An 18,688-nucleotide genomic window follows, 5' to 3' on the forward strand; every position below is an offset into this window, starting at 1 on the left:
TCTCTGATGAAGCCTTCCCCTACTTCCTCAGCCAGAATTAGCTGCTTCCTCCTTTATGTTCCCAAGAGCTTGCTCTATGTTCATACCTCTACTCGGCACTTATCAGAGCAAGAGCTCTGGACACCCCCTGCCCAGGTTTAAATCCCAGCTCTCAGGAGTTCCCGTCGTGGCGCAGTGGTTAACAGATCTGACTAGGAACCATGAGGTTGCAGGTTCCATCCCTGGCCTTGCTCAGTGGGTTAAGGATCCGGAGTTGCCGTGAGCTGTGGTGTAGGTTGCACACGCAGCTCGGATCCCGCGTTGCTGTGGCTCTGGCGTAGGCTGGTGGCTGCAGCTCCGATTCGACCCCTGGCCTGGGAAACTCCATATGCCACAAGAGCAGCCCAAGAAAATGGCAAAGAGACAAATAAAATAAAATAAATCCCAGCTCTTACAACCTGTGCTTCCTTTGCTCCTCTGTGTCTCAGTAGCTTTATCAAATAAGAAAAATAATATATTCAATCACTCAACAAATAGTTATGGACTGTCTATTGTGTGTCAGGACCTGTTCTGGGACTTGAAGCTACATGACAAATAGTGCAAAGTCCTTGCTCCTATGAGCGTACATTGGAAAAGTCAAACAATTAAAATCAAGTATAATCAACTATTAAGTGCCATGAAAAAAATACACAGCAGACAAGGAGACTCAGAGTGACGGGGGAGCAGGTTAGCTGTTGCTTTAGAAGGGAGTCAGGCAAAAAGAAAAAAAAAAAGGGGAGTCAGGGAAGGTTTCTTAGAAGGGGTGACATTTGATCAGACATGGGATAAATCAGGGAGCCAGCCACAAAGAAATCTGGCTGGAATACATGTAGGCAGAGGAAACTTCATGTGCAAAGGTGCTGAGGCAGGAAAAATGAGCTTGGAAGTAGGGAACAGAAAGGCTAACAGGGCTATCGCCAAGTTAGTAAAGCAGAGTGGAGGAAATAAGGCATGCCTTATTCCTAGCACGAAGACAATTAAGATTTTTGTCTCTTAAATGTTTTTCCCCAATCCATTTATTTTTCTTTTTAGGGCCACACCTGAGACATATGGATGTTCCCAGGCTAGGGGTCGAATCAGAGCTGCAGCTGTTAGCCTATGCCACAGTAGTAGTGGATCTGAGCCACATCTACAACCTACGCTGCAGCTTGCAGAAACGCTGGACCCTTAACCTACTGAGTGAGGCCAGGGATTGAACCCCCATCCTCATGGCTAAAAGCTCGGTTCATAACCTGCTGAGCCACAATGGGAACTCCTCCCCATTTTTTTCTTATCTCCATCCCTGATTTCTCCCTTTGCTGTTGACTCCCCTCAAAGCTATCCCTCCACCCTGCTAACAGGATAAGCTAAACTATAACTCTGACTCTACTGTCCTTTGCTTTTATACTTGTCATGGACTGACTCCACACCGTCTACGCAGTACGTCTCAGATGGCTTAACATGAAGGACAAGGTCCTCTGCCCACCTCTCCACTCCCTACCCTGCAGACACTCCAGCCACACCGAAGTACTTGCTCCCCGCATAATGTGCTTCTCGTCTCTATGCGTTACCTTGTCTTCTTTCTCTAAGAACCATCCCTTCTTCCACATCTGTGCCTGGCTAACTCCATAGTCAGACTCAGTGCTGGTGCTACTTCTCCTGAGTGCTTCCACTCTAAGTGAAGCCTCAGCACTTCTTCCGCACCACTCACCAGGAATTATTAGGATGATCTATTTATATGTGGCTGTCTCTCCAGGTAGCTTCTAATTTTCTCAGGGAATTGGTTCTTCCTCATGTTTTGCACCTGAAGCATGATCCGAGTTCTGGCCAAGAGCAGCTAAGCAAGGAAGGGGTCATGTCCTTTCTCTGCCACTGAAGAACTCCTTTGCCACATCTGTCCCTTTGTCCCAGGCCCACAACACATTGTTGCCCTGGGAGGTTTTGTCCAGGTGAATGGGTTTCAAAAAAATACCTGATATTTTCCAAGATTTCAAAAGATGCCGGATATGTTCCAAGTCTCTTTCATCAGATCCGTCCATAAAATCCCCAAAGAAGACAAAATGTACAGCTCAAAGACAAAGATATTCATGTGCTTATCTGAAGAAAACAGAGATGAATAGAAATTGTCCTATGACTTCAGAGGGGTTGTGTGTGTTTCAGGGCTGCACCCACTGCATATAGAAGTTCCCAGAGCTACAGCTGCTGGCCTGTGCCACAGCCACAGCCATGCAGGATCCGAGCCACATCTATGAGCTACACACAGCTCACACCAAGTCTGTATCCTTAACCCACTAAACCGAGCCAGGGATTGAACCAGCATCCTCATGATACTAGTCAGGTTCATAACCCTCTGAGCCACAGTGGAACTCCATGGAGTTTTAACTAATACATTTTGAAAGAAAATCAAAGTATTTACTTGAAGAAGCAGGCTTAATTTGCATTAATCCATTTTCAGTGTTCGATCTCTCATTATTTCAACTGAAGTATCATCTGCCAAGTATAATTTCTGGATCTTTATTGTACTTTTGACACTTTGAAAGGTTTTCTTGACAATTAGAAATATAGCATAGCCTGGGAACCTCCATATGTCATGGGTATGGCCCTAGAAAAGACAAAAAGATTAAAAAAAAAGAAATATAGTATAGGTGTTAAGCAGAGATACTAGGTCAATTCTTCAAATTAACATTACTTTCCTTATTCAAGCATCCTTGAATCAAGTTTAAAGTTCTAGATTCCACTAGAAAATTAATTTTGTGTCCTATGCACTTACAAGAAGCAATATTGTTATAGTCCTATGCCCTAATCACCTAAAAAAATAAATAAATAAATAACCTGGAGCTGAGACTGATCATCACAAACACTCCCAAAAGCTTAATAAGAAAGAAGAGCTAAATGACATTGTTGAAGAGCCACTGTCTACCCAACATGGACACCAAAGATGTACTTGACACATCCCTGGGGAAAAGCTGCAAAATGTGGAGACCAATCTTTTCACAGCAGAGGAGAAACCTCCCTTAATTGTTTCTACTTCCTTCTCCTCCCCCAGAACACTTCTCCATTACTTGACCTTGACATCCCCTTCAGTGAATTTCCATTACCTTGGTCCATCATGATCACTTGGAACGTGCCTTCCTTTAAAGCCTCCATGCACTTGACCATCCTGAGCTCTCCACATTTGGAAGGCATCTTCTTCTTGCTGGACTGATGAGCAATTACTCATCCTGCAGGACATCACCTGCTCAGTGAGTTCAGGGGAGACTCCTGGCTCCCTTCCTCCTCTAGACAGGGAAATGGGTTGCCTTCTTGGTGCTCTCAGCCAGGTCTAGACTTTCTTTCCTCATATGCATGAGTGTGATGGATATTTGTTTCCTAGACTATGAGGTCCCTGAGGGCAGGGCACATGTTTACTCCTCTTTGAATGCTCTCTGTGACTGAATTCTATGTTTGTTGACTGACTGAGTGCCAAAGGCAGAGAGAAAAGCTGCCTGGGAGAACTCCCCATCCACTAAGCGTTCAGGGGAATGTAACCAAGTTCATCCCAGGTTGGAGAATGGAATAAGTTGGCTAAAACTGTAGTGAAAGAAGCCCCGATCTGACAATACCTCCTCCAAAGATCCAGCTGAAGGATGAAGGGCATTTTCATTAAACTCCTAATCCCTAAAGTTTTTTCCTTTTAACACCCATTCTATTCATGAAGGACATTTAAATTAAATGAGTTTAATCCAAAACAAAACGCTGTACCGAATATCATTCCTTTCCACTTCACCACAACAATTTAAAAGATTTTTAAAAGTCAGGAATAAACACAGAGGAGAGCGGCTAAGCATTTGTTTATGTGCCTTTATGCCACCGTGTAAGGAGGACATAGTGGGGGTTTACATTTATGCCATGTAAATTGCTCTAGAACCAGATGTGGCTTACAAGGTACCTTGTAACTCATCTCCCCTAAGCTATAAAGTCTTTTTTTTTTTTTCCTGGCAAAAGTTTGAGAAACTTACTGCTGTTTTCTATCAGCAGATACAACAGATGGCTGGCACATGCCTGCCTTGCTAAATGAAATGGGCCCTCTGCAGAATTACTCTTTGATCCCTAGTGGCATGTCCACAACACCACAATGCAAAATACCACAGCATAGCAGAATCTAAACATTAAAGGTTTAAAGCTGTGCTTTTGATAGGAGTACCTTCTTAAAAAAAAAAAAAGTCATGCCCACGATATGTAAACATATTCACATTCCCACTTTGACACCATGGAACAGGGGTCAAAAAAATGAGGCATTTCCTCCTCCGGGTGACATAAAACCACTGCAAAGGTATGACGGCAAACCCCAGGAGTGTGAAGGTATGCAACTACTTGGGTTGTAACTACCAAACACAATCATAACTCCATTAGGAAAAAATGTGAACAGTATATATTAAGGGATTGAGGTAATAACAGTAAGTGTTACCATAACTTCAGAGTTGGGAGGAGGTGTTTAAGGGCATTTGGCAGTTCCTTTGAAGAGGGAGAGGAAGTACTTGAATGAAAATTCACTCTCTATTGTTTTTCTTTGACTTTTTTGTCAAGGGGAGAAAGGAGGGAAAAAACCATTTTAACACAGGTCTCCTTAACTCAACCAGACCAAGGGGAAATTTGAGACTTCATACTGCAGCCAATTTTAGGGGGCCGGTGTTACATCATATCAAACACTACGTTGCAAAAACAAGCTATCTAGAGCTTTAAGGGCATTTGAATGACAGAACTGGATTATCCGGCTGATCTTATAGACACATGTCAGTAGAGTGATTTTTTTTTTTTTTAATTAGCAAACATGTGAGTCAGTTGTCCGGAAATTGGCCTGTTTCTGACTTCTTTTTTCCAATGGTACTTTCCTCATTTAAAAGCTGAGCTTAGATATGGATGTACACAACCATATATAAAACGGATAAACAACAGGTCCTACTGTATAGTACCGGGAACTATATTCAATACCTTGTAATAACCTATAAAGGAAAAGAATAATACACATATATGTATGTATACACATACATCGGAATGTATACATACACACACATATACAATCTGAACCACTTTGCTGTATACCTGAAACTAACATAACATTTTAAATCAACCTTACTTCAACTTTTTAAAAAGGGCTGATTTTGAGTGCTACTGACTGCAATCATCCACAAAGACAGCTAACCAGGCAAAGTTCTCAGGCTTTCCTTACATTTGATTTTGTATTGTTATTATTTCTGGCAGTTTTCAATAATTCAAGAAGCTCTTTTTAAAAGATAGGGAGCTAGGAAAGATTACCAGTACATTTATAATTAACCTTATAGGTTAGAAAAAATTTCATTTCATACACTGAACCTTCAACACATCTAATATTTTCTATTTTCAATGATCACACATTGATCAAAGGAGCACATCTCTGCAGTTTAACCAGTAAAGTCAGATTTCCCACAGTATATACATGACCAGCCACTTCCCCATAGTGGCAGACAAAACTTTCTTCTTCCTTTCCTGTATCCACAGCAACACTTTGAAGTTTCGTTTTTAGACATCTTAAAATTGAGAAAAAATGAAGTTACATCACTGACTTCTAGTGGTTATAACAACTGTGACCGCTATAGTTTACTTTAGGATCTGGACAGGTGGTTAGAGCTTGCTTAGTAATCCACGTGGTGGGTTAAAGTTAATACCAGCCCAATATCTTCATCCAGAGAATTTCTAGTCCATAGACACCAGTTTCACTCCACCCCTTACCAAACTTTCCAGGCATTTGGTCACAAGGAGGTCAAAAAAACTAGATGGTTCAGTATAAATTCATCACCATTGCTTTAAAAATGCCAACATAAAGAGAGATGCCCTATTGACAAGGCACTAGATTCATAGCACTTTAGCATCTTCATGCATGTGATATATCATAGTAATTAAGATCAAGTCTATATGATTTTTATAAATAAATATTTACTTATATGATTTCTACAAATAAAAAAAATTGGGGGCTGTACAGCAAATTGGTTCATATGGAAATCAGCAGTGGTGTCCGAGTATTAAAATTGAGATTTGTCTAACAAAACTTCTCATTACAGTTTTATTTGAAAGCCTTTAGGTTTAGAAAGGGTTATTTTCCAAATAAAATCTTTAATTAGTTTGTAGTTTAGAAAACCAAAGTGGTTGCTCAGGGTCCTACTTGTCTCAAATTTAGGGAAAAATTAGAATAAGGAATGCCTCATTGAAAAATATCAACTATTAAAAGTTATACATGGTAATAAAGAGTATTTTCCCTTTAATTACCAAAAATCCTTTAAGCCTAAGCCTCTTTAGTAGAAATTCTTCTCTCATCTAAAAGCCTTGAGAAGGGGCATGTCAGAAAATGAGTATTTTAAATGGGGGATAAAGTGGAGACAGGATTTTCCATGGAAAATGGGGATTTCAGGGAGAGGGAAGAGGTCAGGGAATCTGATTTCAGGCACGAAAGCTTTCCAAAGCAGATTCTTAAAGATCTCACAAGAAACTGGTGAGTGAGAATCAAACAGCAAATTCTTTGGGCTCCATGGATTATGCTCAGCCATGAAAAAAATTCCTTTACCATTTTGTTGAGTAAGATGTAGTATAAAAATGATACTGGATAATAAGTATAACTACAATACAGATCATACAATTTCAAACTCTAAAGTACAATGTTTTACATACACATAATATAAAATAAAATTTAAAATTACAAATCAATACATATTCACCACGGTAAAACCAAAACATAATACATGCAAATATAGCTAATGTTAACACATTGGAGGATTCGACATTTATCAGACATGTTTTCCTAGGTCTGTCTTTTTTTTTTTTTTTTGCTTTTTAGGGCCGCACTTGTGGCTATGGAAGTTCCCAGGCTAGGGGTCGATTCAGAGCTACAGCTGCCAGTCTGTACCACCGCCACAGCCACGCAGGATCCATGCCACGTCTGTGACCTACACCACAGGTCACAGCAATGCTGGACCCTTAACCAAGGATCGAATTCACATTCTCATGGTTACTAGTCAGGTTGTGAATGCTGAGCCCCAGTGGGAATTCCACGCCTACGTATTTTGTGATGGAACCAGACAAAATATACTGTTATAGACTGTTGACTTAATTTGCCATGAACATCTTTCCATGGCATTGAGCAGATGTCTAGAATTTTTTTTTTTTTTTTTTGTCTTTTTGCTATTTCTTTGGGCCGCTCCAGCAGCATATGGAGGTTCCCAGGCTGGGGGTCTAATTGGAGCTGTAGCCACTGGCCTACGCCAGAGCCACAGCAACGCGGGATCCGAGCCACGTCTGCAACCTACAACACAGCTCACGGCAACGCCGGATCCTTAACCCACTGAGCAAGGGCAGGGACCGAACCCGCAACCTCATGGTTCCTAGTCGGATAGAATATTCTTATTGATGCTTCCTACCACTATCACAGACCTCTAGGTTCTGCCCATTTTATAAACAGTACGACGAGGAATAATAGGCCTGCACAAAAAATATTATTCATATCCAGGATTATTTTCTTAGCATGAATCTCCAGAAGTAAAATTTCCTAATCAAAGGTTCTACGTCAGGCCTTTGGCCAGAGTCAAACTGCCCTGCAGAAAGGCTAACACGGACATCAGCCCCATATGTGTAATTCTCCACATACTGAAAGCACTTTTTAAAAACCTGACCAAACTTTTAAAAATGTGATGTAGGGAAAGGAATCTCATTGTAATTTTTATTCGCACTCGTTTGGAATAAAACATGAAAGTTATTTTAAATGGCCCCAAGAGGAGTTCCCAACGTTGGGGCGACTGGTATCCATGAAGATACGGGTTCGATTGCTGCCCTCCCTCAGTGGGTTAAGGATCCAGCATTACTGTGAACTTTGGTATAGGTTGCAGACACAGCTCAGATCCTGTGTTGCTGCTGTAGCTGTTGTGTAGGCCAGCAGCTACACCTCGGATTTGACCCCTAGCCTGGAAATTTCCATATGCTTGCAGGTGTGGCCCTAAAAAGCAAAAGAAAAAAAAAAAAAAGATGGCCTCAACAACGCCTTGGGTTACTTGAGAAATAATTTATTGAAGTGGGTTACACCTACTGACTCTACTAGCTCTTCAATCCTAAAGTTATTTCAACTTTTTCCAGGTGTTGCCAAAACACTTAAATCTCAAGTTTAAAATTTCATTAGCTATGTGTTTTGCTTGTGCTGAAATCCCTAAATGTTTGATATTATTTTGGATGAAATAACTAGATAATGCGATGAACTTTTCATTTTCCATGTAGATGTTTTGATGTGGTTTGGCTTTGGCCAAAGATGCCTTTCAAAATATTTAATTGGTATTGAAGTCATTATTTTTCCCATATTCAAAATTTCCATGCATTTCAGAAATTATGGTGTTGGAGTCATACAACTCTCCCCTCCTAGTTACCTCCCATCCCTACCCCAGGAAAAACAGACACCAGATTTCACACAGTTACCTGTGATAACCTGTCTGGAGCAGATGAAACAGAGTAAGATAACTGAGGCACTAACACTATCCTGCATAATAAGATTATCCACATAGGTAATCAACACCACGAGAGAAAAAGATGCTACAATCTTCCTCTCTATGCCAGTTCCACCGTCTTTTCTAACCCCCTACAGGAAACATTCTTGAGATTGTTTGCTATGCAATCCATTTTGTACCCAACAATATGCCAATGTTTGCAAAGGGGAGAGAGCATGGAATTTAAGCCTTCATTCCAAATTCCATTCTTCAGATGACAATTCACAGGGAAAAATCCATCCATCAGAGTTATTGACATTTTCTACTTCACCTGCAGTTACTGAACCCTTTCACCTAGGGAGGGATGCAAGTCAACCTTCTAATGACTCACACAGGTCCATAAAAGTTTAAGAAAATATTCTTTTTAAAAACAACCAGTATTGATCCCAACTGACAAGTGGTCAATCACAATAGAGTCTGGTGAAAAAGGACATAATTATAAGGCCATTCCTTGATTTATTATTGATTTCACTACATTTCAAAATTAGTTGTCCATAAAGTAGGAAGAAGGAACTGTAGGAAGAAAAAAAATAATCTCCCTATAGAGCAGCAGGAGCCTCAGTGAACTTATCTACAGAATGGGGATATTAGAATAGATGACCTTTCTGTTAGGACCTTTGGTGGATCCGAAACATCTATTCTTTTGTGACAACAGTGTTGAAGGGTTTGATCTATTTCAGAAAGGAAAAATCAAAGAACACACCTGAGGAGGGGAAAGGGCGCTCAAGTGGTCATGTCCATACTACATTAGGTAATTAGAGGGAACTGATGTGATGTCTCAATTAAAAACAGCTACTTTTTAATAGATCACATTCTTTATGTAAACAGCCATGTAAGTAGAAGTCCTGAAAGTGTGATTTTAATTATAATTACCATGATTTTTCATAGGAGATAACATTTTGCCCGCTAACATAAATTCTCTTGTATTACTTACCATTTGTCCTCTAGAGTAAATCCTCCAATTGCACAAAAGAAACTAAACTCACGTGACATTTATTCTCCCTTTCTTTCCCAAATTAGAGGTCATTTATGTAATACTGCAAATCATACAAAAGAGGTCAATGTGCTAACAAATAAAAGGACTTTTTCCTTCAGAAAAAAAAAATAGAGCAGTTCTCTTTTTCCATACGAAAGTATCGCAACGGTAACTTAAAAATAGCTTGCAATATTTTATAAACATTCTTATATGACACTTTGAGTCTGTGAACTTGTACCAAAAATATAGTGTTCACATCATTCCAGTGATTAACACTCAACATACCATTTTTTTTCCCAAAGGCACAATGTTGAAAATACTTATAGACTTTAAGATTTGCTATAAAGTGTAAACAGTGTCACAGGTGGTTGGTATTTACTACAGATTAAGAAAAGAGTCCTTTAAATAGTATGTTAAATTTTAATGTCAGTGATCACAGAAAGGAAGTAGGTTGCTATTTAAGGTCTTTGTGTTTCCAGCAGCCTGAAGACACTGAGACATCAAAATAGTGATTTTAGGCACTTTGCTTACCCTTTTGAGAATCTTTAATTTCTGTGATATGTTTAAATAAATGGGAGTTAACTCTTTATTTGCTTTGAAGATCAAATGAGAAGTCACTCTTAAAAAACTGTTAAAATGTAGCAGACTACACTATAGTATTAGTTCTACCTGCATTCAGGTGCTGGAAATATTAAAGGGTAATTTTCTTCAGTCTTTCTGGTTAATGGAACTTACCCGCCCTGCAGCTTGCCAGGTGAAATTCATGGAATGGATGTTGACAGGAATAGCTGGCATTCTCTGTTGTGCTTTCCTGAAATCATGTGTAAAAGGGGCCATTTTCCCCTCTGAAACAATCAAGATATCTTCTTCAAACCCTGGTTTTCAAAAAATAATAAAATTATCAAACTAGATAGACTTAAAAAGAATCCAGATCAGAACTTGCATGCAAAAAGAGCACCAAAGAATTAGCAATAGGTTATTTCTTTACATAAAGCATCTGCCTTGGTACCAATAATTCTTCCTTTCTGTGATAAGAATGATACCAAAGATACAGGTTTTCAGGCAAAGGAGTGCACGTGGAGTTAACTAGTGCTAACAAACGCTGGGTCCACCTAAAACGTAGGGGAGCAGAAATAGCAATAGCATGATCAAAACACTAGGTCAGCTTAGGTTTCTTGAGAGACGTCTGCAAGCTTTTAGATGGAAAATACCTAATTAAAAGGGGGGGAGGGTAAACTTCCTTGGAAATTAAAGTTTTAAAACCATACTAAACGCATGCTTCTTTAATGGAAAGGTGAAGACCCCCGGCAGGGGAAGAAGCAGAAGCTTCAGGGTCGGGCGCGGAAGCCTTACCTATGAGCACTCTTGCCTGGTGAGCATCGATCCACAGGTACAGGCTCTCTTCCGGCGGCTGCCCGACCTCCGCCCGCAGCACCAGCAGGCACGGGAGGATGCTCCAGAGCTGGAGCGCGGCGGCAGCGAAGGCGCTTCTCGAGGCCATGCTACTTCAGCTGGTAGCTTTCGCCACTGAAACCCCTTCTGCCGCACCTACCCAACCTTCAGCGGTTAAGTTCTCCCTCAGCTGAAGCTTGTTCTCCAGTAGACGCCTAGGCGTGTAGCCTTCTGGCTCTAGTACGAGTGAGCCGGAGAGGCGGGGGGGAGGAGGAGGGACGGGAAGAACCCGCAAGAGCTGGACAGGAGAGAGAGTACAGCAGAGACGCAAGCCTGGCAAAGCCGAAGATGCCAGCCGGCGGAGCGAGGCTAACAGTCAGAGGGTTAAATACAGCGGGAGAGGAAGAGCGGGAAGGGCAAGCGCCAAGTGCGGTGCAAGCGAGGAGCGATCTAGACTAACCAGCCACCACCGGGGGGCGCTGGAGGGACGCGCGGGGTGGGGCAGCGCAAGACCCCCGGCGGCCGCGTTCTCCCAGGGGTGCGCCGCGTGGGAGTAGGCGCGAGAGGTGAGCGTGTTGGAGGGAGACGCGGAGAAGAGCGTTTAAAGGGACCCCTGAGACGTCACTCGCCGCTGCCTCCGGCTTGATTGGGCGCAGATGATAATGATGATGGTGATAACGCCCACATCTACCCCAGTACTAAGGGACGGTGTATATTCTTCCACTTCTCCCTTTCCGCCACTTCATTTCTCCCTCGGCAAAGCCCACCCTTTTCCATCCGCGCTATGCTGCCCCTTGGCGCATTCCCATTCATTTAAAACCCGAGATTCCATCGTCCAGTGGTGCCCTGATTGCTTGGCGCGCGTGGCTTTCATTCCTCACTTGTCTGACACCACGAGGACGCTTTTAACAGTTGTGGAGGCGCTTCTCCTGGTTCCCTGGAAGCGCCTGGAAGAATTCCCTGAGTGTCGGATGACTAGGCGTACCTGACCTCCTGGGGTAGGGGTCCCCAAAGTCGTGAATATCTTCATAGTTGCTGGCGTTTTGAGAAATTTGGAGGCGGCGCTGCGTTCCTACTGAAATCGCAGCCGCTTTAGCGCAAGACCAAAGCTCTGGCCTTGCCCCTGGCAAGAGTAGTTTGGCTGGCAGTGGGCTCCAGCTTAACCACACCCACCTGACCCCAGCAGAGAGGATTTAATTTGCCCCCAGCCTAATCCTTTAGATGCGCAATGAAAGCGGAAGCAAAAGGTTTTGAAAGAAAAAAAAAATAAAACAAAGATTTCAGACTCAGAAAAGGGTTGGCATCCAAATGCTGCGACAAATGCCCCACAAGGATCAAGTGTATCCAGCTGGGCGTGTTGTTTCACTCAGTGTCTTGTAGAGAAGTGGACATCTCACCAGGAGAGAGCAAACTGGGAACAAAAGAAGAGAAGCTGAACACCTGCATGCATTCAATTAAGTGTTAGGTCAGAAGTTACTAAAAACAACAGAACATGCATTTCCAAGTACGAAATATTTTTAGCTGTACAACTGTTGATCTTTAAAAAGAGTTAAACAAGAAACCTACAACGGATTTGAACTTTGTGTCTTTATTTAAAAAAACACTTTTAATTGCGTATTTAATCCTTACAAGTCTTTTAAGTAGGTACTATTATTAGTACCTGTTTTACTGATTGGGAAACAAGGCTCAAAAAGGTCCAGTAAGTTTCCCATTTTACTGATTAGAAAACAAAGGTTAAAAAGTTCCAATAGGGAGTTCTCTTCGTGGCTCAGTAGTCAACAAACAGGACTAGGATCCATGAGGATGCGGGCTCCATACCTGGCCTCACTCACTGGGTTAAGGATCTGGCAGCATTGTGGTGAGCTGTGGTGTAGGTCACAGATATGGCTCGGATCCCATTGCTGTGGCTGTGGTGTAAGACCAGCCGCTGTAGCTTTGATTGGAACCTTAGCCTGGGAACTTCCACATGCCACAAGTGCGGCTCTAATGAGCCAAAAAAAAAAAAAAAAAAAAAAAAAAAAAAGTTCCAATACGTTAGTTGACTGTGGTTACCCAAAGGTAACTGTGTTTACTTACCCGGTCAGTGGCCAGTGGCCGGGTCAGGGTCCAATCCCAGGCATTTGATTTGAAAGCCTAGTCTCTTAACCACTATACTTCATACTGACAAGTAAATCATAATTAGGTTAGTTTGCATCTAAAACTTTGCAGCCTTCTTCAAGATAATATTTACCTCTTTTCAAAATTTCATTATTTTTCATTTCAGTGAATTTCTTTGTATAATATACATTTGGTAACCCTTAAAACACATTAGCATTGTGATGCCAACTGTCCCTCAGTTCAAGATAATTTTGCAACACAATGGATATTTTCTTTTACTCCAGAAAGATAGTTTTAATTGAAAATATTTTTTCCTCAGTATTACTCAAGCTCCTATGGCTCTTGATGCAAGGACGCCATCTACAGGCTGTTCTAATCCAATACTAATTGAGAAACATCCTTCGTAAAATTTACTTTTTTGTAGAGAAAAAGGACTAAATTCCCTTCTACTTCAACTTTCTCTGAGTGAGGTTGAATTTGGGGTTGGTGATACTGATAATATATTATGGCCTAAGGAATTTTTTGTTTCCAGAACTGTTGGTCACTGTTCACTTCAACCCAGCAGTGGACATTTTTTTAAAACTTATGTTTTATGGAGTTCCCATCGTGGCGCAGTGGTTAATGAATCTGACTGGGAACCATGTGATTGCAGGTTCGATCCCTGGCCTTGCTCAGTAGGTTAAGGATCCGGCGTTACCGTGAGCTGTGGTGTAGGTTGCAGACTCAGCTTGGATCTCTCGTTGCTGTGGCTGAGGTGTAGGCCGGTGTCTACAGCTCCGATTCGACCCCTAGCCTGGGAATCTCCATATGCCGCAGGAGCGGCCCTAGAAAAGGCAAAAAGGCAAATATATACGTATGTGTGTGTTTTATGATAGATAAAAATGTTATTTTAAAAATATTGGATTTGAGATCTTTTGGTTTTTAAAGGAGAGGAAGGAACATATGTTATACACTAGTCAGCTCTTTTCAAGAGTAACAGGGTATGTCTTTTGGGGGGAAGGTCCATCTAAGAGTTGAAGCAGGCTGGACTCTCCTTGCTGCTGTTCTTAAAAAGCAAAGAAACTTTTCATTTAGAAAAAAATCATGTTTTGAGATTTCTCTACTCAAAAATCTTACAGTATTTATTTGCACATTACAAAAATTTGAAAATAATGTGCTAGGAGGTCTTACAAGTCAACTTTCATTTAGTCTGAAAACTCTACCATTTATTTTCCAGTCTATTACCTTCCTTCCCTTGTGTAATTCACTCTCATCAATTATATTTGCAGGCAATTTCATAGATTTGTTCATTAACTGATTCACTCATTCAACAAATATTTACCAAACATCTATTTTGTGCAAGACACTGTCATAGAAACAACAGGAAAGACAAAGGCAGTGAAAAAAAAAATCATGAAACTACATGAGAAATAAAACATGATCCCAGCCCTTTAAGAATATTGGAGCTATTAAAATGATTAAAATAAGTATCCAAGTAACCATGACACAAAGCAGAATACAGTGATGGTTGACAAGACAGAAGGACTGGAAATTCAAAGAAATCTCATATCTGAGATTGTGAAAGTTTTTTAGTTCATTCATTCATAAAACACTGATTATGTGTCTGATTATGCAAGGGGATACATCAGACACAGGTACAACTACAGGGGATAGAAAGGCAAGTAAAAAGAGCCCCTGCTTTTGAACTCAGTCTAACAGAGGCGATTTCTAAGAATGAATGATGAGTGAATGTCATGATGGGAACATACACAGGGTATCTGGGGACTGGAGAAAAGTCCCTTAATGCAGACTGGGTTCTGGGAAGACTTCCTAAGGGACAGGGTACTTGAGGAAGCAAGCAGTCCTGAAGGTTAAAGGGGACTTGAACATTCAGGGAGTTGGGGGTGGAAAAGAGATATCCAGCAATAGTAAGAACAAAGAGAGAGAAAGAATGGTACCATCCAGAACCCGTAGGTACAGAACTATAGTATCATGAGCCTGGCATGGGGAAGAGAGGGATGGATGAAACAAAAAAGGTAAGTAGGAGTTGGTTATGGAAACTGTCCTAAGAAGAATTCTCAATAATTTACGGAGAGATACTGCCTCAAGGAGGTGGAGCATAACTCCTCACTCCTTAAATGTAGGCTATGCATAGCGACTTCCTTTCATTTAGTTCAGTATGGAAAGGGCTGGACAAAAGAGTGATCTTACAGGGGAAAGACCAAACAGACATGACCTTGCCTGGGTGACGGAGGTCAACATCGACAGCAGTAAGTATACACCCTGGATATGCTGTGATGAAAATGATACTTACCCTCTGTGGCCTTCTCTTGAACACCCGTAACTTCTATCTAACCATGAGAAGAATACCAGAAAAACCCAACGGGGGGATGCTCTACAAAATATCTAACCGGCATTCCTCAAAACTTTCAAAGTCATCACAAACAAGAAACCATCTGAGAAATCATCACAGCCAGGAGGAGCCCAAGAACACATGACGAGAAAATATAACGAGGTATCCTGGGTGGGATCCTGGAATAGATAAAGGACATCAAATAAAAACTAAGGAAATCTGAATAAACTATTAAGAATTATGTATCAACATTGGGTCATTAATTGTGGCAAATATACTATATTAATGTAAAATGTTAATAACAAGGGAAAACAGGGTGCAGGGTATATGGGAACTTTCTGTGCTATCTTTGCTATTTTTTCTGTAAATCTAAAACTGTTCTAAAAAAATAAAGTTTATTTCAAAAATAAAAGGTAAAGACCCAGATACATTCAAAAACACTGAAACTCTGACATTTGAAAATCAAAAGATTTCTCATAAAAATTCAGATTTTCAGCTTCTCAAGGCTTTTTCTGGCTTCTCGTGGCTTTTTCAAGGAAAACTGAGAGATCTGGCAGTATTCCCTTCCAAGGGGATGTGTGTGAGAAGTGATGTGAGTACAGTTACAACACGCTTCTTCCCAGCCTGCTTTACTCATTTCCTTGACTCGCAGGGCTTCTGGAGGCCCAAAAAAGTTTGCAAAAGATGGGAGCAGGCACCCCTGTAGCATACTTGTATGGAAAGGGAGCCACAGACACAAGATAGCAAGCGAAAAGAGCACGTTGCCAAGCATTATTTTAATGCAGCCCTGTTTTTAAAAAACAAACATGATTATCTATCTATCTATCTATCTATCTATCTATCTATCTATCTATATCTTAGCTAATATGTAAATAAAACAATGCATAGAAAATGTCTAAAAAGCTACATACCAAAAGATTTCCAGGGGTTACCTATGAGGAGTGAGACTGGGACTAGGGAATGATTTTCATTTTCTGCATATTACAGATGCCCTTGTAATTCAAAATGATTCTGAAGAAGAAAGGTTGCTTCTCTCCTGCTTCAGTCAGTTTCTCCCAAAGCAGGCAGCTGTCACCAGCCTAGGCCAGCACTTCTTGCTATGCTGCTTGCATACTTTAACACTTAAGAGCTGTACATCACAACACATGACAGCTCATTACTGAAGCACAGCACAGCTTGCGGATTCCACATCATCACATCGAACGCTCTTGCTCTTCTTTCCTCACATGATGGCATTGCCAAGCAGCCTAGCAAATCTTGCCTTCCCACAAGCCATACCTATTATTTTCTGTACAACCATGCTATTTCATCCCTATGGCATTTAACAATGGTATTTTTTTAATAATAGGGAATAAAAGGAAAACGATTTTATTGCCCAATATTAGAGAAATGGAAAACAAATTAGAATACCTTCATAAGATAAAGTATCCTTAAACTATTACAAAATTAATGTTCTGACATGTATTCGACCATGAAACTATCATCACAATCAAGATAATATCCATTATCCATCATTCCCCAAAGTTTAACAAGTCAAACACTTTAAATATATGCAGTTGATTAGATAGCAACTGCATTTAATTAAATCTGTTTAAAAAAAAACATTTTTAGAAATAAAAAATGGGAGTTCCTGCTGTAGTGCAGTGAGTTAAGAATCGAGCTGCAGCTCGAGGCTCAAGTCACTGTGGAGGCAGAGGTCAATCCTCCCTCCCTCTCCCCCCAAGAGTGGGTTAAAGGATCCGGCACTGCCACAGCTGAGGCTCAAATTCAGTCCCTGGCCCATGTGCTGTGGGTACGAAAAGAAAGAGAGAGATAGAGGGAGAAAAGAAGGAAGGAAAAGTATTGTTTCATCAGGACACAAAAAACACTAACCATAAAAGAAAAAATTGGGAGTTCCCGTCGTGGTGCAATGGTTAATGAATCCTACTAGGAACCATGAGGTTGCGGGTTCGGTCCCTGCCCTTGCTCAGTGGGTTAACGATCCGGTGTTGCCATGAGCTGTGGTGTGGGTTGCAGACGTGGCTCGGATCCCACGTTGCTGTGGCTCTGGCGTAGCCCAGTGGCTACAGCTCCGATTTGACCCCTGGCCTGGGAACCTCCATATGCCGAGGGAGCGGCCCAAGAAATAGCAAAAAAGACAAAAAAAACAAAAAAATTGGTAAATTGGGTGATACTAAAATTAAGGACTTATTTTTATCAAAAGAGAACATTAAGAGTGAAAATGGAGAAAATACTTGAACGTCAATTAGGACTCTTGTCTAGAATATAAGAAAAAGGAAAAACAAGAATCCAGTAGAAAAATGGGCAAAAGGCTTGAACAAGTACTTCTCAAAAGGGCAAGTTAGCATATGAAAAGCTACTCAACTTCATTAGCCATCACGACATTAAAAAACCCCAGTGGGAAACCAATTCACCACATCAGAATGGTTAAAATGAAAAAATAAAGACTATATAAAGTGGGTGAAGATGTGAAGCATATACATCTGGTGAAAGTGTAAATTGGTACAATCATTTTGGAAATAACGGGTAAAACTCGACTCAGCAATTCCACGCCTAGGAACAACAAAAAAAGTGGACTTTTTCATTCAAAGACACGCACTTTGGCCCCCAAATGGAAACAACGCAAACATCAACAGTGGGATGATTTAATATTATCATCATTAGTCCAGTGGATGAATATTATTAGTATTGGTCCAATACTGTACAATAATGAGAATCTGCAAACCGTAACTACACACAACATGGGTGATGGTCATAAACACCAGGCTGAGCTAAATAAGCGCCAACGGTTCATACTACATGATTCCATTTACTAAAAATCCAAAACTCGGAAAATCTTATCTGTAATATTTTATCAGGATACTGAAAGGATTACCCCGGGGAGGTGACGGTGGTCACAATTGGAAGAGGATCATAAAAGATGCTTCAGGGTGCTGGCAATGTTTTGATTCTTGATCTGGATGTTAGTTACGTTGGAATGTTTATTTTGTGAAAATTCATTGTTGGACACGTATGAATGTATACTTGTCTATATATATTTTTTAATAAAGCATTTACTAAAATTAGTGTATCATGTAAAAAACAAAATCATCAAAGATTAGTAGAACACATAGGTGAATATATTTATAAACTTAAAATGAGAAAGATCTTTCTAAGCAAGACACTTGAAAGCTATAAAAGATAAATTTAACCTGAAAAAAAAAAGTTACTTTTTTTGTATTCTAGTAATGGATAACAATTACGGATGTAACCTGATTTTAAATCATTTTGTTTTATTTTATTTACTCATTTTTTTCTATTTAGGGCCACATCTGTAGGCATATGGAAGTTCCCAGGCTAGAGGTCGAATCAGAGCTG

General features: G+C 40.7%; 1 protein-coding gene and 1 long non-coding RNA gene across 2 annotated transcripts in view; both read right to left on the reverse strand.

The window, feature by feature from the left end:
- Nucleotides 1-11,470, reverse strand: part of WIF1 (WNT inhibitory factor 1) — a 93,471-nt gene extending 82,001 nt beyond the window's left edge. The window contains exons 1-2 of the mRNA NM_001315718.1: nt 10,864-11,470; nt 10,246-10,385 (exon numbers count right to left, since the gene is read on the reverse strand). Of these exons, the coding sequence (NP_001302647.1) occupies nt 10,246-10,385; nt 10,864-11,011 (288 nt within the window). The 5' untranslated portion in view covers nt 11,012-11,470. The remainder of the gene's footprint in view (nt 1-10,245; nt 10,386-10,863) is intronic.
- LOC146403307 (uncharacterized) overlaps nt 1-18,688 on the reverse strand; it is an 897,172-nt gene that overhangs the window by 148,067 nt on the left and 730,417 nt on the right. The window lies entirely within an intron of this gene.

Source organism: Sus scrofa, chromosome 5, assembly GCF_054392235.1.
Source record: "Sus scrofa isolate SSC_HxYL_T2T_F1_AM1 chromosome 5, Sscrofa_HxYL_maternal_Yorkshire_Landrace_v2.0, whole genome shotgun sequence".
NCBI classification, from domain to species: domain Eukaryota; kingdom Metazoa; phylum Chordata; class Mammalia; order Artiodactyla; family Suidae; genus Sus; species Sus scrofa.